The sequence below is a fragment of the Sphaerodactylus townsendi genome, linkage group LG07 (assembly GCF_021028975.2).
Source record: "Sphaerodactylus townsendi isolate TG3544 linkage group LG07, MPM_Stown_v2.3, whole genome shotgun sequence".
Taxonomy (NCBI): domain Eukaryota; kingdom Metazoa; phylum Chordata; class Lepidosauria; order Squamata; family Sphaerodactylidae; genus Sphaerodactylus; species Sphaerodactylus townsendi.
The window spans coordinates 79348666-79372436 of record NC_059431.1 but is presented as its reverse complement, the minus strand read 5'-3'; the positions used below and the strand labels follow the sequence as shown (position 1 = coordinate 79372436).

At 39.5% G+C, this 23771-nt stretch overlaps 1 protein-coding gene across 2 annotated transcripts in view; it reads left to right on the top strand.

The window, feature by feature from the left end:
• The window catches only part of RFX3 (regulatory factor X3), a 209299-nt gene that overhangs the window by 161560 nt on the left and 23968 nt on the right, over nucleotides 1-23771 (top strand). For both annotated transcript variants that reach the window (XM_048502924.1, XM_048502925.1), the window contains 4 exons: nucleotides 2256-2330; nucleotides 11581-11762; nucleotides 12625-12744; nucleotides 19669-19790. In XM_048502924.1, coding sequence (XP_048358881.1) covers nucleotides 2256-2330; nucleotides 11581-11762; nucleotides 12625-12744; nucleotides 19669-19790 — 499 coding nt within the window. The remainder of the gene's footprint in view (nucleotides 1-2255; nucleotides 2331-11580; nucleotides 11763-12624; nucleotides 12745-19668; nucleotides 19791-23771) is intronic.

Here is a 23771-nt window from a genome sequence, read left to right as displayed (position 1 = left end):
ACCTACATCACTGTGCCTTTGGAGTTTCTGAACTGGGAAAAGGGGCATTCTAACAGGAAGAGGAAGAAAGAAATATCATTTCCTGCCTCACTGATTGGATGGTGGGAAACGCCAATAAAACGTCCTTCTTCCATTCAGAGGAGGAGGACCCTTCACAGATAAGTACCAATAGTTTTACCAATTTGCTATAGTTTCCAAGGTTCCTTCATTTGAATATTATAGCAAATGTAGCAAGATGCAAGACTTCCTAGAGACTAGGGTGCCTTCAATAGTACTCTGAGAGTTAGGGAAGGAGAGAGTGAAAAAGCAAGTAAGCGTAACAACAAGCTGCAATTGTGTCCATCACAAACAGAGACTTGTCATGACATTTGGTTTAACTGCCATGGGGCATAGAGGTCCTGGCATTGATGAATTTACCCAGAGGAAAAAATATAAATGCACTGTTGTGGTAGATCTGTGATATATATTGAGCAGTTACGGGCCAGTCTGAAGCGCTGCTTCTGTAAGATGCTTTTGTTTGCTCAGGGTGGGTGGAGAGTGTCAGCAATTTCCACTGGCTTTGCCTCTTCAGCTGTTGCTCTTTTAGACACAGCTCAAGCTCTTCTGGAGGGTTCCATGGTCCTTACAAGCAGTTTTTCAGGGGAAGGTGGCAAAACTCCCTTTAGTGAGTAAAACTGCCTTTGGTTCTTAGGCTGCAGCCCTATATCTTGCAATATATATGGCTGAGATGCTAAACTATAGATGTAGCAAATTGCAAGCAGAAACATAATATATCCTAGAAATTCAAGGCAAGAGGCATTTGGAGGTGGAGGTTGCCTGCCTCCACCTCATGACACTGGTATACCTTGGATGCCTCTCACCCAAATACTAGTCAGGATCAAGGCAGAGTGTGTTTGAGTGGTCCAGGATTACTCGGCAAGCTTCCATGGTGCACGTGAGGATTTGAACCTGGGTTTCCCAGATCCTGATCCAAGACCTTAACCACTATACAACACTGGGTCATTGTAATAGTACCATAACATGAAAATCCAAACTGCAGCTTCTCTTGATGCACAAAAGTGTCCTTCAAATAAATTTCTTTTTCAGTTTAAAATGGAATGATGGTAGTTATAACTGTCATAATGCAGTAAGACATTACTTTATGTATTTTAATATGTATTGGGGTTCTTTTCATGGAATAGTTCTCAAGGGATGAGGGGGTTAATTTCTCCTGATTTACCCTAGAGCTGCTCCCCCCCCCCACTCATTTCAGTGTGTTCTCAACTGGCACCTAACACCAGGAAGTAGCTTTGGAGGCATAGGTGGCTGCAGAAGAAGGGGGCAGGAGAGAGCTCTACTTTATAAACTTCATAATTCATAGGACCCAAACTATTTTTTTTTAACATTTCACATTTTGTATTTGGCAAATAATACAAACTTCTGTTGTTATAAAAGGATTTTTGAAATGTCTGGCAATAAGAATGTGATCTTTTTAAGGATGTCTGTACAAGGCCAGGATCCAAAGAAGAGACATTTTTCGATGATAAAGATGCGTGCACATTTGGAGCGTTGCCTTTCTCATTTTCCACACATCAGATTCCATTATATTAAACTTAAGAACCTTCTTGTACTGAACAGTGACTTTGCTGTTTGGTGGGAATGGGTTTAGCAAATGAGCAAGCACATATTTTATGTGCGGTACTCCCCTGCTCACCAATATTTTTCTTTGGATTCTGGCTAGAGTGTTAACCCAATGAATAAATTATGATCATTTACTAACAATTTAAATAATGAATTTAATGAAAGCTGCTCATTTAGTAGACACTTCAATAACTGCTTTGCAAGAGATGCATAAAGCAAATTTGTAAGGCCAAAGAATTAACTCTCAGTCAAATATTTCAAATTTGTGTGCTTTTCTCTTGGGATGCTTCTTTGTTTTGATTAAAATGTTGAGTGCTAAAGATTCTTAAATGTTTGCATTGTGGCTTAGCAATAAATCATATTCTTATCCTCTTTTTCTTAATGGAATAGAGGGAAAAGTGGCCTTTCTGGGAACTTTACCTTTTTTTTTGTGGAAGCAAAATAACCTCTGGGAACTGTTGCAAAATTTGCTTGTATAAAGGTTTGAAGATTATGCCCTTGGTAAACTGTAATTACTAGCCATCTTTGATCTAAAATTTCCTTTTGAACTTTAGGCAGTCTATCAAATTTTCTGTGGTCATTCTTTTTATTACTATCTTGTCTTGAGCCCTTTTTTTAATGACATCTATTATCAGATTGAAATGGCGATTGAAACACTACAAAAGTCTGATGGTCTGTCCACTCACAGAAGCTCTCTTCTCAACAGCCATGTAAGTTGCTTCTTCTTCATGTAAACTAATCCCTTGCTTGTGCTGCATGCTTAGCTTGCCTTCTTAATGCTTGTTTTATTTGGCTGCTTTTTGTTTTGTTTCTGAATCTTCTTTTCCATTTTTAAATTTACACAGCACCTCAGTGCTGTGTCTTTCAGGCAAAATGTCAGTGCAGCAACTTGCTGAGTACTTTGATTTCCTGACTTGCACAATAACGCTGCTTTTGTTAAAATAATGGTATGTTTTCAAAGTTCCTGTAACAGATTAAAAAATCACTTTTAAACTAAATTGTCATTAAGGTGAACTTCATGCTGATAACCCAAATATGTATTCTGTTGTCATTTGAAAAGAAGAGACATACTATAACTGCAGTTGACAGGTTAAAATAATTTTATGCTTCATTTATAATCTATAAATGAAATGAGACCTTTAATGGCATATCTGTTATCTGTTTAGACATGCAGCATAAACAAAACTAAAATATAATCTATAAATACTAATTACCAAAATTCTATCATACTTCAGATTGTCCAAGGAACAGAATAAGGATGGAGATATCCTGATGAAAATGCGGAATTGAGTAGATAATAGCAGATGTTGTTCTACCACTGAAGTCATGAGGGAAAAGGTTTAGCATTCCCCTTGTCAGGTCCCTGAGTACATATCTGCTGTCTTCCATTTAACTGAATGGTTGCCATTCACTGTTATGCAGACTATTAATTTACATATAGTGTTGTTGTTGGGGCAGAATCTCGCAATCATCCCTGAATATTGACACCCTTGGCACCACTTGTAGAGATTCCATAGCTTTTGTCTGTACACAAAAGCTCTTTTTAGAATCATAGCAATTTATAAGTATTTTCTCCTTCAAAACAGTTTTCTCATCAAAGTGGTGAGCATTTTTCTATACTCTTTCTCAGGGAAACATGAAAGGAGATGTGGATTAAACCACCATATCTTCCTCTCCCCCATACCCACCCCCCGAGATTATCTGAAAAGAGTAAAGAATGTTATCTACAGACTGGCTTTGTCAAAACTATTATCCTCTGCAATGGTAAACATAGCACTTTGATTAAAAAAACTTGTATAGTGCTCTGGACGGCTATATAGTACACTTTCTACAGTTGTGCCCACCATTTTGTGGGCTCTGTACTGCCACAGGGGAAAAAATGGCAGGCGTAGCTGTAGAAAGCAAAAGTGTTCCTATGCAGCCATCTATTCAAGATCTCTTATCAAACCACTATGTTTACCATTGCAAAGGATAATAGTTTTCACAAAGCTGGCACATAAGTAAGCTTCTCTTAGGCCAGTGGTGGCGAACCTATGGCACTCCAGATGTTCATGAACTACAATTCCCATCAGCCCCTGCCAGCATGACCAATTGGCCATGCTGGCAGGAGCTGATGGGAATTGTAATCCATGAACAGCTTGAGTGCCATAGATTCGCCACCATGGTCTTAGGCCCTTTCCGCACGGGCATTGTGCAGGGGTGCATCGGCATAAACAATGCCGACACACACCCCTGGGACCGTTTGCATGGACGGTCCCAGTAGGGCTGCAGGCGGCAGCGCAGCCTTCGCACAGGCTGCACCGTCACTGAACGCTGTACCTTGTCTCCTGGCTTTCGGCGCGTCGCAGAAGCCAGGGGACACCCCCGCCCTGCAGGCTGGAGCGGTGTCTCTGGAGTTGCAGGCCAGGGGAGGATTGTGTCCCCTGGCCTCTGCGACGCGCCAGAAGCCAGGAGACAAGGTACGGCGTTCAGGGACTTTGGGGTGGGAATGGCGCCTTCTAGCTGCTGCCGTTTGAACGGCAGCAGTTGGAAGACACTGCTTCCAAAAAACCTCGCTCAGGGAGTGAGGTTCAGAAGCAGTGTCTTTGCGCCGCTTGGGGGTGGTGAGGCCGGCGCTGCTGCAATGCAGCATCACTGGCTGTGCGAACCCCTTCCCAGGACACAGTTTTTAGCATCCCTGGGGCGCTGTATTCCGCCCGTGCGGAAACAACCTTAGTCTTAGATGACTCTAAAATGATGGAAACAAAAATGGAAGTTAACCAAAAAGAACTATAATGCCAGGCTGAAAAAATAATTGGCCTGGAGTTAAGACTGAAGGAATTTGCATTGAGAATTCGTGCTTTGCCAGAATCAGATGGAGAAGATTTGCAAAAGATTTTCTACCAGAGCTAGTAAAATATATGTGGATAAAATATATCATGTATGTCAAGCTGGAAAAGCTAGAAATTTGGAATAAATGAAGGGAGGGGGATTTACTGAAATCATATTTAAAATACACGTTAAAATAGCAGAGGCTATTTTATGGATTAATTATGGATCCATTAATGTACATGGATTAATTATCACAGAACCTTGGATATAGAAGTAATAGTTTAAAATAGATTGTATATGTAATTGGTAATCAGTTCATAAAATGAAAGTTGCAAAGACTTTTTTTCTTGCTCTGGGAGGAAACAGAAAACTGGTATAAGAGACTGATTATTTGATATAGTATGTAGGGTATATGATGAAGGTGAGGTAGGAGTAGTGTATGTGTCTACAGATCTGTTTATGTTCTTTTATTTTTTCTGTGGTCATAATATTTACTGGGGTTGTATGTATGAGGGTCTGCAGACAATCTATCTTTTCTTATTTTTCTCATTTTTATAGTCTTTGTAGGGTGGCTGGTTCATGATCTGGTAGTTTTGTACTTATATAAAACTTTTAAAAATGACAAAAAAGGTTTAATTTTAATGGGAAGGTGTACCAGTATACAGTTTAACCTTTTGGTTTAGCTATAGTACCAAGAGTATTTTTCAAGGTTATGGCACCAGTGGTTGCATACCTGTGGATGCAAGGCTGTACCATGTACCCTTATCTGGAAAGTTGACTCTTAGTGACATTGTCAAGGGAGCAATTGCAAAGGACATTCAGCTCACAGTTGGATATGTGTGAGAAATTGGGTATTTATGTTAACTGGAAGAAGTTTAAACTGCAGCCATCACAAGTAGTGCAGTTTATAGGGGCAAAGTTGGATGCTACTTTAGGGTGAGCATTTTTGCCTGAGGATAGCGGGAGAAATATTGTGAGGATGGTGAAAGCAGTTATGGGACAGCCTTTTCATGAGGCCAGAAATATTCAGTGTGTGCTAAGTTTAATGGCTTCCACTATGATGGCATGTCCCAATGTGTGCACAGAAGACCTCGATTAACATCATTTACAGGAAAGTGCAACCCTGTCTTCTAAAGTAAATATCTTAATTTTGTTCTTAACTTAGACTGTGATTTGTTAACAATAGCTTCGACGGGCAACAGTGACTTTCTGTCAGAAGTACAGATTATTTTAAAAATAAAGCTTGATTGAGTTTATTTGGCAAAAGCATGTTTGTGCTGTTTTTGAAACAATTGGGATAGGTATATGGCTTTTTTAATGGTTGGACAGTAGCTCTCTTTTGATAAAAAGCAATTACATATATTTTAACATATTCAAGTTAAATGAATAAATAAAAAAGTTTGAAAAGTATACTTCTCTTGTTTTCTGTACTTAGATATGATTTTGCCAGCTTATTAAATAATTTTAATACTCATCAAAGGTTACTAGTTCCCATGTATTTCATTCATGCCTTGTGATTTCATAACTGTAAACAACATATTTAAAAGATGTTTCTGAAATTGCAAATTTGAATTTGCATCAGTGACCTAAAACAATGCATTGTTAAATGTTGGGGGGGGGGGAGGTAAAGCGAAAAACAAATCCTCTTAATTAAAATAATTTAGAAAATCAAACATAGCCATTTTCATCTTAATGTTGCCTATTCTTTGCTTCAAAGTATTTCAGATGCATTATCTCCTTAATCCTTATAGCAGGCATATACATTTAGTCAGTATTATTATCCCTAAATTGCAGATGAGTGACAGAAGCAGAAAGGTGGTGGGTTATCCAAGTCTACGTACTAAATTTCCATCTCAAGTAAAATTTAAGCCAGAATGCAAATATGTTACTAAACTTTTTCAAGCTATTCTTGACAGGGAATAGGCAAAAGTGCCAATGGAAGGCAGTCCTCTTGAACACCATTTTCAGTAAATGGGTATTGGCTGCCCAACACCACTTGGTAGGATGAAAAGGGAGGGCATTGCTAGCATGTCACCCCAATGTAATTATCTCATGTCCAGGTTCATAGTGGAAGTGATGTTGCATTGCTGGAATGATGGCAATTTACATGCCCCCCCCCCTTCCAATCTCCTACTGGTTGCCAGCACTAGCCTAGCAACCCTACTGGACCATAGGCATGAAGGCCATGGCAGACTATTTCTGTTTAGTACATCTGTTTCACTTTAGATGATGATGCTCATTGCCCAGTCTTCATTCCCGCGCACCTTCTTATTTAACTGTCCTTTGAGTTCCTATGGAAATCTTGCTATGAAATTCTGTTGAGTGCTAGTTGACAGGGATGAAAGCAAAAATTTTGGCAGACTTTTTGAATGGCCTTGATGGTCTGTATTTTCACTGCCTTTACAGTAATAATAAAGATTAAGATATATTCTTCAACATGTACCTCTTGCCTGATGCAAAAGCACCTCTGACCAGAAGGCTTCTAGAAACTTTCACGTACTTGCAGCTCAGTCATAGACTGTCTGTACCTGTCAGTCCACAACTCCTCCATTGTCTAAGGACACTTCTCCTCTTTTCAGCAAACCTTTGTCTCATTCATTGGGAGATTATATTTTTAAGTCTCTCTGCCTCCTTTAGATCAAGAGAAAAGGTTGACATTGGTAACTTGTTCATCTTGTCAACCTCAAGGTTTCTGTCATCCTTGCCAATCTTCCTTTCCTTGCTGTTTGGGGTTGTATATGCTCCCATGCCCTCTTTTGAACATGCCTTCTCTGTGCCACATCTCTTCTCATGGTCTGAAATCAACCGCCCAACATCCTTCAATGTTGAAACATGTCTGCATTGATTCACCACATCTCCATCAGAATCCTGCTGACAGTCACCCTTCTGAGTCCGATGTTTAGTCAGAGGACACTTTCATGCCTTCTTCTGAAGACAACGTCAGTAATCTATGTCCAGTTTTTCAAACAGAGGCCCTCAAGCTGTACTCAGAACAATTAGTTTGAATGACTAAAGCTTTGGACATTGACTATGTTGAGTTCAATCCTAGGTCCTTGGATCTGATAATGCACATCCTTTAAGGTACCAATAGTGGGCCATTGGCCCCTCCTTTAATTAAGGGCATCTGAGAAATTGCTGAGGATATATGGATTAGAATTGGTATAAAATTAACAGCAGGGGTCTGAATTCCTTTTTCACTACTCCACACCTAATTCCTTGGTCACGGGGTGCTACCCTCCCATTACAGATCTAGTTTCCATTCATTCCTCACGGATAAAGAGGGGAGGAAACTTAGATACTCTTGGTCACAAGATGTACTCTGTGGGTGCATTAGGTTGCAGAGTTTCCAATTTCACTATGGTGATGGGTCACTATCAAATGTTCCTTTGGGAAGAGATGTCACACCTAATCATCTTGTCACTAGAGTAGTCTACTCTAGAGGCTATAATTTCATTGAACAGCACAGCTAAATCAGCCAACTCTGGGTCGGATAAGATCTTTTGAAAAAGATGTAATGGAAAGAAGATGATCTTAGCAACAGAGCTGCCTTGTTTTTACATCAAGAGTTCCCCTAACCTCTTTATTAATCTCCCAGGAAAAGTTTACAAGTTTGGCAAATTAATCCACACAAATGTTTCCTTCTGGGTTTGTATGGATTCAGTTTTCATTCTGATCAAACTTCTTTTTGTTTTTTGGCCATATTTCAAATATGGAACTGAGAGGCAGTGGCTAGTTTAGGATAATGTAGTGTGTTCATGGTAGAACCAAGGTTTGAACCCACCAGATTTACAGCTCCATCTCTTCCCCGTTATACTACAGAAGTTCTCTTCATTAGCACTGGTAATACATTCAAGAAGTTGCTATTTTAGTTGATATATCATAAATACTAGAATTTAAAATCACATAATGACCTCTCCAGAAGCTACAGTTCTTTTTGAAGTCTGTTGATGTGAAAAATGTGTTTTACCTGACTTGACTGATACACTTCATCTGCCTTGCACAGAGTGCTTGTCACTATTTGTTCACTAAATGCACTGTGTAGTCTATTATGTAGCTATTCAAGTATTTTGTGTTTTTGTGAAATGCTGCATGTTTGTTTCATACTAACATTCACTTTGAACTAAACTTTGGTGATCTCTGAAGCTGAAGTACTTGTGTGCCGTAAGTCTGAATTTTATCGAATATTCCAGACTTGAACATGGATTTCCACATGGTCTGTGAAATCTGACATAGATAACATCAATAAAATAATACTGTTGCCATTTATATTTTGGTTCATTGATGTTTGATGAATTCAGCTCCGTTTGGTTGGAAGGTGGTTGTGGACACAGTTCTTTTACAGCTTTCCCTTTTCTAGTAGCCTCCTGTGAGAACCCCACCCCCCAAAAGCAATGCCAAGACTTGGGATCACATATCAATAAAATCCCACACTGCACAATAGAAGTAGCTGCTATAAGGAGGAAGAATATGCTAAATCAATGCTTATCAATTATTTATAAGAGATAAGCCATTTCAAAATTCAGAGCAAGAAATCAACCAAGCACAATATTAATAAAGCCCATTTGTATAACATAAAATATACAGCTTAGCAGTACTTACAATTGTAATGTTCATTAGTAATCCATAATTTTTCTTCACCTCAAACACTGATTGTTTCAAGTCTTTTATTAGGAAGGGACATGTATGAGGTATTGCAATATGTAATAAAGCTCAGAAAGAGAGCCTGCACAGTTGTTCTAATGTGCTAGTGTGGTTCTGTGCATGGTTGTCATTGGATTATTGTCCACTTCTATCATTTGCCTTTCTATAAAGTATCTCTAAGAAGCTCTCCATTGCTGGTGCAGTTGCAGATAAAGGACTACAGCAACAGGGTTTGGACATGGTAGTTTTTGCTGTAGTTTCTCTGCCCTAGACCCCAACAGCAGCCAGCCATCCTCTCCAGGGCTACCAGGGCTTTTGAAATTAAAAATCATTATAGAATATCGTTATATTGATATAGCGTTACACAGTGGTGGGATTCAAATAATTAAACAACCGGTTCCGGTGGTGGGATGCAAATAATTTAACAACTGTTTGTTTACAAGCACCATTTTAACAACCGGTTCTGACGAAGTGGTGCGAACCTGCTGAATCCCACCACTGGTGTTACAACAATAAATATAACAGGTTCTTTGAACATCCTGATTTCATTTTTTTTAAGCGTCAAGAACGTTCTGATGTAGAGTGTAACTTTCCCCTTAAATCTCTGCAAAAAGGGAGCTGGAGACTTCCTTTTCTATAAAATAAATGCTGGGAACAGAGAATTCGTTGCATATGTTGTCACAATGTTATTAATATAACAATACTCTACACACTAATATACTCACTGATTTCTTTTTAAAAATGCCCCCCTCCAGCAGGGGGAGAAAATGACTGCTACAACAATAGTGTCAAGAAAAATAGCTTTTAAGTGGGCAGGAAAATCCAAATCTTCCCATTCATACGATAGTCATCCAAGATTTACTGCAATCTTCCCCAAAACTTCAGAGCAAACCAGGCTTGAGAAAGAGTGGAGAGAAGGTGGGAAATCCAAGTATCATGATGCTGTGTGGAAGTAGGAAAAAAATGCTTTTCGAGCAGCATTGAACCCAGGACAGATGATCTGTGTGGAAACAGCTTTCGTCTGTGATTCCCTCACATATTGGTGATTCTTCCATCCCATCTACCCACCAATATAATTTGATTTAAACATTTCAGTTCCTTTTTTAAAGCATTATATTTGGTTTCATTTAGAGACATATTTGGTTCTGGGCCCATTGGTTACAGGCTCTTTTGGGTGAAGAGAAGGTGGCAGAAGAGACAGAAAGGACTATTTTCTCTACTTCCTCACTGCAGCAGCCTATGTTGCGAACTTCCCAACCTCCAGTATTATCTTCTTGGTATTTGCTGGGAGAAGGTACAATACAATACAAGAGCTGGGAGAAGGTGAAAGCAGGAATGATATGCCCTGTTGGTGCATAAGATTAACCCTTTTTTTTCCTTCTCTGGTGATTGTTATCTACATTTTTTGCAAGCATTTAACAATATACAGTGTACCTTCTAACATATGAATATTGTTTTTTTCCTGCTTCAAAATTTGAACCCCATGTTAATACAAATATTTTGGGACCTAGTTCATTATCACTGCAATTGACTATAATATTCTATTTAAGAGTAGAGAAAGAAGTAACATTTCCAGAAATTTTGAAGCTGTAGTTTCAGGAAAAGACTTATATCTCAAGGGACTGGGGGGTGACAGAAATTTGGGGAAAATGGAAATATATATAATACTCACTTTCCTTTCAACTCAAAACTTATTCTACTGTTTAATAACATAAAATGTATCTTTATTTAACATAAATAATACGAATTGACTTATTTATGGAATTTACAAGTATAAATACCTTAAATGTAGATTCCCAAGCCAAACTGAACAGAGTTGCAAGCTGCCATACCTCATACATATATCTTAATTTTTGCCAACTGAGAGGTAGGAAAAAAGAAAAGTTGAAATTAGAAAACACAAATTTTGTACTATGCAGAAGAAGATATATTCATAATCAGAATAAATGAAGATTTGGATGTCAGGTTGACATAGTTTTTAAAAAGATATATAATTGGTAAAGAAACAGTCTCATACCGCCACAATAGTTAGCACTAGTACTAAATTTGATATCATTTTACACTTCACAGCTCTGAAAACACTTAACACTAACAACTTATAATCAAACACATTCTAGCAGATTAATTATTGCCAAAATTATTCACATGTAAATAAGAACATTTTCTTGAAATCAAGATATAAACTTTGCTAGTAAATAATCTCAAACTCACCACTGTGAACTTTTGTGAAAACATGGGGCTTTCTTGTCATAAGAATTCATTTTGTGTGTGTGTACAGACTTGAAAGTAACATTATCTCAAAGAAATATTGTCTGAGGTCACAAGTGTTATGAGTTCTTAGTAATATTATTTTAAGAAAATGTGACGCATTTAGCTTTTCTGTGGAGAATTACTGGGTGGAAAAAGTCACGATTAGCTAACTTTTGAAAATTATTTTGGTATTTGTGAAAGCAAACTTTTTTGTAACGTTGTGTGTTGAGTTCAGTTTTTTTTTCCTATTTGAAATAGCTCCAGTGGCTTTTAGACAACTATGAAACAGCAGAAGGAGTGAGTCTCCCCAGAAGCACCCTCTACAACCATTACTTGAGACACTGTCAAGAACATAAATTGGACCCAGTCAATGCTGCCTCTTTTGGAAAGCTAATAAGGTCAATTTTCATGGGCCTACGAACCAGGAGATTGGGAACCAGGTTGGTGTAAAGAATCAGAGTTCAGATCTATAAGAGAGAGTGCCAGCAGAACACTGATCTCTGATAAAAAGTAAACTTTTTTAACATTACATTCTAAATAAACTACAGGGGCCTTATATCAAAATGTATGTTAGACACCTTTTCTAATTTTCAAATGCTACTATATGGAGGGAATCAGACGTTTGGAGAATAAGTGATTTGGCATAATGACCGTGGAGCTGAGTTTTTTATTACTTGCAGTAAACATTTTACCAAGCATGACCATTTTTCTTTTAATGATGATGTCATAAAAGGAAACCTATACAACACAGTGAAGGCATAAGAATCATGATTTGTGCTGCCTATACAACTGAAGGATAATGAATAAAATCAGACATATGGGTTTCAATTCTTCACACAGTCCTGCTGCTTAAATTCACCAACTTTAATGGAATTTAAACAGACTGGAGCATTTTGAAACAGTAGGTTCCTAGTCTTTACAACAAAGACTCCTGCTGTTTAAGACATTTCTGTTTCAATGTAAAAAATGGTGAACAGGCTAGTGTGTGAAATAATTATAAAATATTTTTATCTGTAAACAGTTGCAGTCTACACATATCTGAAGTTCAGCTAGCTTTCCCTTCTGCCTGAAGATTTGCTTACACCCACATCAACAAAAGTTAGTGTGGTGAAAATGTGGCATGATCTCATTTTCAATTTTTTTGCTTTGGGGTCAACAGAGCTACATCAGTCTATATTTAGTGCATTTAGCATGAAATAAGGGGAGGTAGGACTAATATGAAATCTACAGGATTTTACAAGCCAAAGTAGACACAGTAACTTCCAGGTTGTATAATTTTTAAATGTGTGCTCTTTCCCAAAGGGGAAACTCCAAATATCATTACTATGGGATTCGTGTCAAGCCAGACTCTCCTCTTAATCGTCTACAAGAGGACATGCAATATATGGCTATGAGACAGCAACCCATGCAACAGAAACAAAGGTAGAGTACTGCCAAATCACCAATGATCCTTTAGCATTTGTTTTCAGCAACCTGTACTTAATCTAGGGGAGAGGGGCACAATGCAATAAACTCTCACTTTGCAAATAGCCGTCTTGATAATATGTGGCCAATTAGATGTTTCCATAGATATCTGTCTGATTGGAATGGCTTCAACTGAACAGAAATATTGTCCTGCAACTAAACTATGTCACAGTTTAATGCTAAAATCTGTGGAATACTAATTGGTATCTGTGGAATACCAGTGTTGTGATATGGAGGCAGGCAATGCCAAACTACCTCTGAATGTCTCTTGCTGCCACATGGGTTACCATAGGTCAGATGTGATGGGTCAGCAAAAATAAATAAATAAATAAAATTTGGCAGGTTGTAATTCTGCTTGGGTAATGCTGCGAATGCATTCTGGAAATGGCCTTCTGCATTTTTCTCTATTTTGCTGTTGTACCTCAGACCACCTGAATAAGTATGTGCATGTTTTGTGTGTGCACGTGTATGTGTGGTTTATATCAGGCAAACTTTTTAACACTTATTTTTGAGGTTGTGTTCCAGTACTTCACTCTGATTTTACATCTGACTGCTTTTTATTATTATGTGGTTCCTTCATGGTTTTTACTTTGTAAAACTTTTCATATAAACAGTCTGTTTGTAAAACTTTTCATGTAAACAGTCTAAACAGGATACATAAATATTGCACTGTAGCCTCGTTCTAAGAACTAGCAGATGAGGTGATAAACCTCTTTCCAGACTGTACTATTTCAACTTGCAGATGAAGGATGGCTGAATGCTCTAATAGTAACAAAAATACACTTAGAAAACTAATATTAAACAGAAGACTAATATTTAGTTTTCTGTTTGGAAATTTTTTGCAGGGACTTTTTGGTATGGAGGCGCATTAAGTCAAATTATGGTCTACCATTAAACATCACTAGCTATTAGTACAGTTGGAAAATGGAATGTGGCCATATCGCAAGAGGGGTCTGTGAAATTTTAGCTTTACTCTGTTTCTTTTTTTATTTTGCCAATTTGTTCAAATCCAGCGGAACTTGAAAATGTTATCTGGCATTGTAGATAAAGAGTTCTTCAAACTTATTAACTCCAGACAGATCAACAACCTCATTTTGAAAAGCCTGATTATCAGATCCACCTATATATCTGTTTTATTTAGTTTTGTTAAATATCAGCAGTCCACAGCATATCATAACTTTCCAAGCTCCACTGAGTTCATGTTATACAAAAACACCTGAAAGTTCTGCCCTATATACTAAGAACGTAAGAAAGAGCCTGCTGGATCAGACCACAGCCCACCTAGTCCAGCACTCTGCTGCTCGCAGTGGCCCATCAGAAACCTTTGGGAGCTCACATGCAGGATGTGAAAGCAATGGCCTTCTGCTGCTGCTGCTTCCAAGTGCCTGGTCTGCTAAGGCATTTGCAACCTCAGATCAAAGAGGATCAAGATTGGTAGCCATAAATCGACTTCTCCTCCCTAAATCTGTCCAAGCCCCTTTTAAAGCTATCCAGGTTAGTGGCCATCACCACCACCTGTGGCAGCATATTCCAACTTTGGGGCCAACCATCCATCATGTTAGGGATGCCTGCTAGGTAGGACCTGAGGTCCTCCTCCCCCCAGAATTACAGCTCATCTCCAGACTACAGAAATCAGTTTCTCTGGAGAAAATGGATATTGAGAGGGTGACACTGTACCTCACTGAGTTCTTCCTCCCTAGGCTCCATTCTCAAATATCCCAGAGCTTCCCAGCTTAGATCTGGCAACCCTACCCCCACCTTTTCCCCACCGGTGGACAGGGGGAACCTGGCAAGCCTACATTCTGTGCATCTGTGGATACACTCTATCTCATTTCCTAGAATGTATCCACAGAATGTGAACTTGGATTAGTGTCCTTATTGAGCTGAACAAGACCTCACAAATGACTTGTCTTTTTGAAGAAACTAAAATGGAACACATTCATTTACTTTTCAAATATGAGTTATACTGTCTTTACGAAAGATTTTCATACAGAGTAGTTGAGGATGCTTATAACTTTTGCAGCAGTGCAGCTCTAGGAGGATTGCCATTTTCCTGTGTTTAACAGCTAGCACGGACTTTATTATACCACCAAAAAGATTTTAAATCCTTTCTGGATATCTGTGCTCTTCCACTATGTTTCTAGAGTGAAAGCAATGATTAAGTGTGAGCTAAATAACCTTTTTTTGTTGTGCTTGATGTGAACAGAGAAACAGGTAAGTAACAGGATGAGATTCACATTTAACAGCCTCTTTGATTGTAACAATTATTAACAATGCAATCCTAAATTGAGTTACACCCTTCTAAATGTACGAATTCATATGATCACTCTTTAAAGTGCTTGATTTTGATTTTATAACAATTAAAAACTGTAATAGTTTGTTTTCCTATGAATTTAAAGTTGTTAAATATGCAGTTTGCTTTCCATCAAAACTGGAAGATTACAAATGTACCCAGTATCAGAGAAACAGGTGCGAATTGTTGCACTCTATGCAACTCTACTGTATGTAGCATATGTTTTTGCCATCTGAGATACAGGAGGAAATAAAAACAAAATAGGTACACAAATTTTGTAGTAAACAAAAAAAATACTATATTTTTGGTCTAGAACAGTCTCATATTGTCAAAAAAGGAATAGAGGAAAATTTGGCAGGATAATATAAAGGTGAAAACTGTGAACAGCGAATCATGTTTTAAAACACATGTTATAGTATGCCAGTTGTGGACAAATTACATTTAAGCAGTAATTATGTTATGATAATTAGTGTATGCTGAGATGTTACATTGATAACTGACTTTATAATAATGTTTTATTCTGCTTCTGAATGGCCTCTGGGCCATAATAAAAATTGAACTGAACATTTAAGCAATAGATTTGGGAAAGCATTGTATATTTTGTATATGTCTTTATTTGTTTTCTTTATTTAAAATATTCATCAGTCACCTGCGTTGAGATGCTTTGTTCAAATACAGCCCTAAATAAAATACCCTTCAGCTGCCTCCTAAAGATTGAAAGTAAGGGGGCCAGGTGGACCTCCCTGGGGAACAGGGTGTTCTAAAATCATGGGGCTGCCACCGAAAGGGCCCTCCCTCATGTACCCACCAAATGAGCTTTTTTAAAATAATATTTTTATTAATTTTCTAAAATATAATTCGAAAACTGAAAAGAAAATATAGAAAAAGAACAAAGAAAATACAGCTACTCTTGAACTATATATATATTAACTCTAGCACGTTGGATCTTAACATTACAACACTAATATAATTCAGAAGATTACATAGTTTTAAAATTCGTTACCTTCTAACCTTTAGTTCCAAAACAGCAATGAGTAATGAGGCACGTGCTTATATCTTAATAAGAAATTAATATTCTTACTGTTGTTATTATTCTTGCATAATCAATTCAGCCTCAAATAAGAAATACAGTTCTAATTTCTCATAAAACTCCTGTCTTGACCCTCTGTTTACAAGATTTGTTAATTTGACCATTGTAACTAGTCTTGGAGATTCATGTGCAACAGATACTGGTTTCAGCCTGAGTCTGGGTGAATTCGGGCATATTTGGGCCGAATATGTCCTGCCCGAATATGAACAAATCCAAATGCAAGGTATTCGGGCTTTTTGGGGGGGTATTTTTCAGTGTTTTTTGCATTTTGGCCTGCAGGGGGCACATTTTTAAAGCTAGCAGCACCAAAATTTCAGGGTATCATCCAGAGACTGTCCTAATGATATCACCCGAGTTTGGCGAAGTTTGGTGTGGTGGGGGCAAAGTTATGGACCCCCAAAGTGGGTGCCCCATCCCCCATTGTTTCCAATGGGAGCTAACAGGAGATTGGGGCTACCCTCTTGAGGGTCCATAACTTTGGACCTCCTGAACCAAACTTCACCAAACTTGGGGGGTATCATAAGGACAGTCTTCGGATGATACCCTAAAATTTTGGTACTGCTAGCTTTAAAAATGTGAAAAAACACCTAAAATACAAAAAATTCAAATTGACCTGAATTTTTCGGATATACCTGTATTTGGGTATATCCGAAGATGTTATTTGTCTTATCCAGGCATACAGATAATTTGATGCCTGAATAAATCAGAATCTGAATTTTACTGAATTTCTAGGGTGTTTACCAAGCTTAATTGTAGCACGTTCTCTAACGTTATCTTCCCAGAGCTCTGGGTTAAAATCTTTTTCAATTTTGATTTGATTTGATTTGATTTTTAATTTATATACCGCCCTCCCCCAAAGGGCTCAGGGCCCTTTGTACAACATAGTAAATAACAACAGTATATCAATACAATAGGCATAAAGCAACGTCAATTACAACAAATCCTAACACTGGTCCAATATCTCAAGTTAACAACTAACACGTATCAGCATAACAGCATCGTAACAATTTGTAACAGTATAATAACATCAAATAACACGACATTCTAACTACCAAAAATATCAATCCATAGTACATGAAAATCTAACCATTACAACTGTCAAGCCTCAGAATTAATTAACCTGATAGACAAGACAACAAAAGATGGCGACTTCCCTAGGTTCCACAACCGGGATGGCCTTGCACTACAAAACCCTATCCAAATTACCAGAAAACTGTGAGCAGTCTAATTCTTATTGCCCCTACAAGGAGACCAACCAACTAACCTAACTCTATGACCTCCCACAAAAACCCAATAATCAACTCAATTGCTTAAAGAACAACAGCAGCTGCCATACTCAATAGTTCCAATTCTCCTGCAGGAGTCCACCATTGTCCCTGCCATGTTCTAGTCCTTGCAAGGGGCCAACGCCGCCATGTTTTTAATTGAGAACGCTCCACTCTCAAAAGCTTTCTGGGCGTAAGGCACCCAAACGGTTCTTTAAACAGAGGGACTCTTGGATGTTTCCTGAGCAGGGGATTCTCATGGGAATTCTCAAGTGTTCTCCAGTGTTTTCTGGGGGCCCTGCCGCCATCCCCTGTGACTGCCGTATGCCACATCCCATCGGGAGGTCTGCATGCTGTGAGGGGGTACCTGCCACCAACCCCTGCCACCATCAAGGGATCCCTTGGGACAGCGTTGCCTTCCTCAGCACATTCAGGGGTGTCTCTGTGCCATTGCCTTCCGCTGGCCACTGGTTGCTGTTGAATGCGGTCGAATGCTGTTTGGGGGTCCCTGCCACCGACCCCCACCTTGTCTTGCAAGTTTGAGGGTTTCTGCCACCAGCCCCCTCTTTGACTCGCAAACCTGGGAGTTTCCTCAGCAGCTCCTGGCTCGGAATCATATTGCTCAGATATCCACCACAACCCGTCCACAGTTAAAGCAGGAGCAGGAGCCAACTGCTGCCGCCGCCGTCGACCTCCAAGCAGCACGAGTTGATTTATTGCCATCTAATTTAATTAACAAGAATGCCAAATGTCCTTCAGTATAGTGGAGGGAATAGCAAAAGGTCGTAAAAAGCTATTACAACCCTCACACTCATCAACAAAGCTTCAAAAGCCCTAAAAGTTTCCAACTGCCGGAGCTCTATTACGCTGGGGCTGCAACTATTACCCTTGCAGCTGTTAATAAGTGCCAGCAGCTTTTTTGGAAGATTTTCAGGCAAAATGCCCAATATCATTATTTTAGCAGTAAAAGAAAATTTTAGTTTATTTTTTGCATTCTATCCAATACTTCTTGATTTTTCTGCAAGTCCACCACATGAGAAAGAAAGGCCCAACCTTTTCTTGACATCCCCAACAAAGATCATCACCATGTCTACGCATCTTCTTAATAATTTGGGGAGTTAGATACCATCTATAAAACAATTTATACTAATTCTCTTTTAACATTTGACTTTAGTAAGTTTAATATTTTTGGGCCACAATGTTTCCCATTGTTGAAATGTTATCTATTCTTTAAAGTTTTGCATCCATTTTACCATGCAGACCTTTATCTGTTCCGTTTCTGTTTCATATTTCAGCAAGATCTTTTCCATCAACCCTTCTCTTTATTAACTCTGTATTTAAAAATCAGTTGTGGATTTTAAAAAAGATTTTCCCCCAAAATCCTAACAGTTGTGATATCTAGATTATTAAATTCTTGGGTATTACATTTCTGAATATGAGTGATGTGGTTGACAGCCTCTGGTTACAAGAGAGTAATTCATAGAGAAATGCTGCACAGAAGTGTCTTTTTGTATGTTTTGAAATAAGTGTTGCCTTAACTACATCCTTTTGATGCAATGGAAAGGTGAAGACCACTTTTATCTCCTCATTGTTACATGAAAGTCAAAAGACAAGTGAAAGATCTTAAAAATACAATTGAATTAACCACGGAACGTTGTACTACAGTTGGTGCAATTCACATAGGTTGCAGTTTATTCTGATTCTTAAAACTGACTTAGGGAATTCGATTAATTTTCTCATGGGTCAACCAGTATTGTAAGCACTGGCATTCAGAAAATACTGCGTTGTATTCAGAAAATACATGACTTTTGCTTAACTTTGACAAAACATGAGAATTGGAGGTTAGGTACCTAGCTGTTGAAAAATTCATGGTGCCTTATACAATGTGGATGTGTGGTTGGAGTTGCTCGAAGTCTGAGTCATTTGTGAAAATGCTGCTTTTCTGTGACTGTAGTAATTGATTAATTTATCAGTGTGTGGCCTAGTGATGAGTATAATTAAGTGATTATTCATTTAATAATCTTGGATCTGTGAATATAATTACCCAAGGGACTACAGGTTGAGCCATGAAACAAAATAAACATATTTCGTTTATTCCCACAAAATACCAGTGGCTTCATTGGAGTATCAGTGCATGCTGTAGATAACTGTGCCCCAAAGAATTGAGACATCAATTGAATTGAAAGAGATAAAGAAAGGGTTTTTTGTCCAATATTGTGTTTAATGTATTTAAGGTACAAGCCTGTGCAGAAAGTGGATGGAGTCACAGATGGTTTCACAGCAAGTGGTCAGCAGACAGGTGCATCTGTTGAGCAAACTGTAATTGCCCAAAGTCAGCATCATCAACAGTTTTTGGGTATGTATGAAGTGTATTATGCAAATGTCCTAAGAAAAACTAACTTATGTAGACTTTATACACAGCAGAGTTATTCTTGGAAAAAACCTGTTGGACAATTTTATTCCACAGTAATGTTTCAGAGTAAATGGTTTATAACAATTGGTATCTTTATACGATTTCTAACAAAAGGTTAGAGTTTCATTGAAATTTCTCCTTATATCTGGAAAAAAGACATTCAGGTTGGTTCCATCAATCCACACATATTGCGGCTGAACATGTACAAGACCAGTAGCTTTTTGAGCAACATGTAGTGTCCCAGAATTGATCAGCCCAACTTGTCAATATAAAGGGTTATTTAATCATGTGACTATAGTTCAGTTGGAGAGGAATTACAGAAAGTCATGTAGTAGGTTGTTGAGAAAGAGCTTTCTTTGCCTTAAGTCCTGAAAAGTGGACAACAGTGACCTAGATGAATTAGTGGTCTGACTGAATGTAAGGCTTTTGAAGACGGTAATACGTTGTTCTAGTTCAGTGGTGGTGAACCTTTGGCACTCCAGATGTTATGGACTACAATTCCCATCAGCCCCTGCCAGCATGGCCATTTGGCCATGCTGTCAAGGGCTGATGGGAATTGTAGTCCATAACATCTGGAGTGCCAAAGGTTCACCACCACGGCTCTAGTTTCTTCCTACTTTGATATAAATTGACTCCTTACGCTTTGCTGTCATGCTTTAGTAGAAAATATTAATCTTCCAATCATGAAATTACTTTCTGCTAAGTCTTGTGCAAGGAATGGATGAAGTTTGTCCAGTTCTGACATGTATACAGTTGATATCATTTATCATTCTTAGAGATTAACTACTCCAGCACTGAAGAACATAGCCTAACCTCCACAGTCTCAGTTGGTAGACAGCCCTGTATTTAACATGTGTCTGGAGTCACCCCCTGACCCTCATGCTGCAGGAGCCTAGCAGGACTCATACAACTCCCATGTACTTCAGGCAGTCACTGTCAACTCAACCAGAACTCCCAGACCAGGATCCAGGGTGACAGCTCATATCAGGAATGGGACATTGGTATCATCTCCCTCCTGGGTCCTAGGGATTTCGCTGTTGGCTGATGGCATCACCTTCAGGGCTGGGATAAAAAAGATGACACCAGAGAGGAGGGAGCTTCAGGCCAGCTGGGGAGCATGAAGGCAGTCAGCAGAAGCCCAACTGTGATAGCATGGAAAGTGGGTAGCCATACGATAATCTGGGAAGAGCCAGACAGGGAACTGGTCTGTGAGACAAGGGAGGAGGAAAGTGGTGCTCCAACCCTTGCCCCAGGTAATGGCTTAGACCATAGAGATGGGGAGCTGGGGTTGATCGGTGAGATGGGAAGATAGCACAAGTTGTGGCTCCTTAACCAGGCCAGGGAGATAACAGGGAGCATTGTATTGCCCAGATTTTATTTATTTATTTATTGTTACAGCTTCTATACCGCCCCATCCCCGGAGGGCTCTGGGCAGTGTACAACAAAAAATATTAATAGACGAATTATAAAATCTTTAAAACAGCGATAACAATAGCAGTAAAAGTAATAATAGAGGCGTCCGACTAACCCCATTTTTAAAATTCTCCCCAAAAAAGGGGGAGGAGGGTGATGAGTCACATTTGATAATGGCCAAGATGAAAGGCCAATTGGGGGGGGCACCATTTCAGCGGCTGGTCTCTCCAAAGGCCCGGCGGAACAACTCCGTTTTACAGGCCCTGCGGAACTCATTGAGGTCCCGCAGGGCCCAAACAGCCGGAGGAAGGGTGTTCCACCAGGCCGGGGCCAGAGCCGTAAAGGCCCTGGCCCGCGTGGAGGCCAGCCGCATCATAGAGGGGCCAGGGACCACTAGAAGATTAGCCTCCACCGAGCGGAGAGGCCGTGCAGGGCATCACCTTCAGGGAAAGAGAGATAAGGAAAGAGAGGGTAAACTTGGGTGACGTAGTCCTTCTCTCCTTTTTCTATTTTGAGGCCTTGGGAAGCCCCAAGGAATGAAAACAGCACAACAGCTGAAGTCCAGAGGGTGGCACCAGTGAGGAAGGAGACACACAGCATTGTATGGAGTGCCATTTACATCTTACAATTTCTCCATACATAGCACTAGATTCTCAGCTTGTTTTTGTAACTGCAAGCGGCACAGTACTGCCACAGTCACACATATTACCTTGAATAAAAGGTTTCTTTAATTTGGGCAGTTTATAGTCGTAAAGCTAAATAAAATTCCGTAATGAAGAAAGCTGTCTGAAAAGTTCAGGGCATAGAGTGAACAGATCAACAGCTAATGGATATTTTGAAAAATTATGTAATCCTGTTTATGGGTGCAGTGCCTAAAACAAAAACACGTGTTAACTGAAATATAGCACTCTGGCTAGACAAACATCTTTCCTAACAGTGATTTTCCCAGTAGTCTTTATTAAGGTTGAGCAATAGCGGAAAAATTCGGGAAAATTCAGATTCAGCTTGATTTGGCCACAAAATTATTGGTATGGCCGAATTAGCTGAATCCCCGATTCGGTATACCTGAATAAATTCTGGTTCATAGGATTTTTTGGCATTTTTTAGCATTTTCCTTTTTCAGCCTATAGGGGGTGCATTTTTAATCTAGTGGCACCAAAATATCAGGGTATCTTCAGGAGAATCTCCTGATGATACCACCCAGGCTTGGTGAGGGGGTCCAGAGTTATGGATCCCCAACAGGGGTGATCCCATCCTCCATTGTTTTCAATGGGAGCTAATAGGAGATGGGGGCTACCCATACCTTTGAACCCCCTTAACCAAACTTTTCCAAACCTGGGTGGTATAATCAGGAGAGTCTCCTGAAGTTACCCTGACATTTTGGTGCTGCTAGCTTAAAAAATGTGCACCCCACAGACACCCCCAGAAATTTCCCATTGGCTGCAATGGGGCCACTTCAGAGCACAGAGTCTCCCAGCACTTTAGCAAATTTTATGGTTGAAAAAATTAATTGTTTTTTCCCACCATAGACTTCAGTGGGACTTGCTGTTATTCCCAGCTGGCTCTGTGCTGGAGATTTTATTGGGGGTCTTGCTCTGGTGTGGGGTCTTGCTCTGGATAGGGGCATCTATTTCCCATAGGGCTGCTGATGAGTCTCCTGAAAGGAACCAGCCAACTTTGCTGAAGTTTGGATGGTTGGACACTCATTCTGTGGGCACCAGCTTCACCTTCAATTAGGGGCCCCTCCCAAGCAAACTTCAGCAAAGTTGGCTAGTTCCTTTCAGGAAACTCACCAGCAGCCCTGTGGGAAATGTACCCCTACGCAGAGCAAGACCAGAGGCCGCCCCATTGAAATCTCTACCACCAAGCCAGCTGGGCATAACAGCAAGCCTCATCCCATCCCACACCTCCTAATGTTTCAAATGGAGGGGAAAGTGGCATTTTCCCTCCAAAAGAACAGCTGTGGCATGCTTTCCGTTCCGTAATGCCTTCTATATCCTCAGCAAAACCTCCACCTCTTAAAATGAAGCTATTGTACAACATCGCCTAATGAACTATGCATATCAAGCCAGGGGGCACGTTTGACAGCCCTGACTCCTACCAAACTGTCCACAGCACTACACCACAGCAATAGAAACACAGCCCCCACCCCCAAACCTACTCTAAACAGCAAGACCAACCAGGAAAACAAACAGAAAGAAACCACAAACAGAAATCACGCCTAAGGAAAATATAAAACTACAAGATAAACTCCTATATTCCTGCTGGGTGACCTTGGGCTAGTCACAGTTGTCTCAGAAATCTCTCAACCCCACTTAGCTCACAAGGTGTTTGTTGTGGGGAGAGGAAGGGAAGGGAGCTTGTAAGCCACCTTGAGTGGCTTACAGGAGAGAAAGGCAGGGTATAAATCCAAACTCCTCTTCTGTAAATAGTTTGGAATAGGAGCAATTTAACAATTTGTTACAGTAACACCAGGAAAAACCAGAGAACCACAGTCTTTGCTTAAGTAAT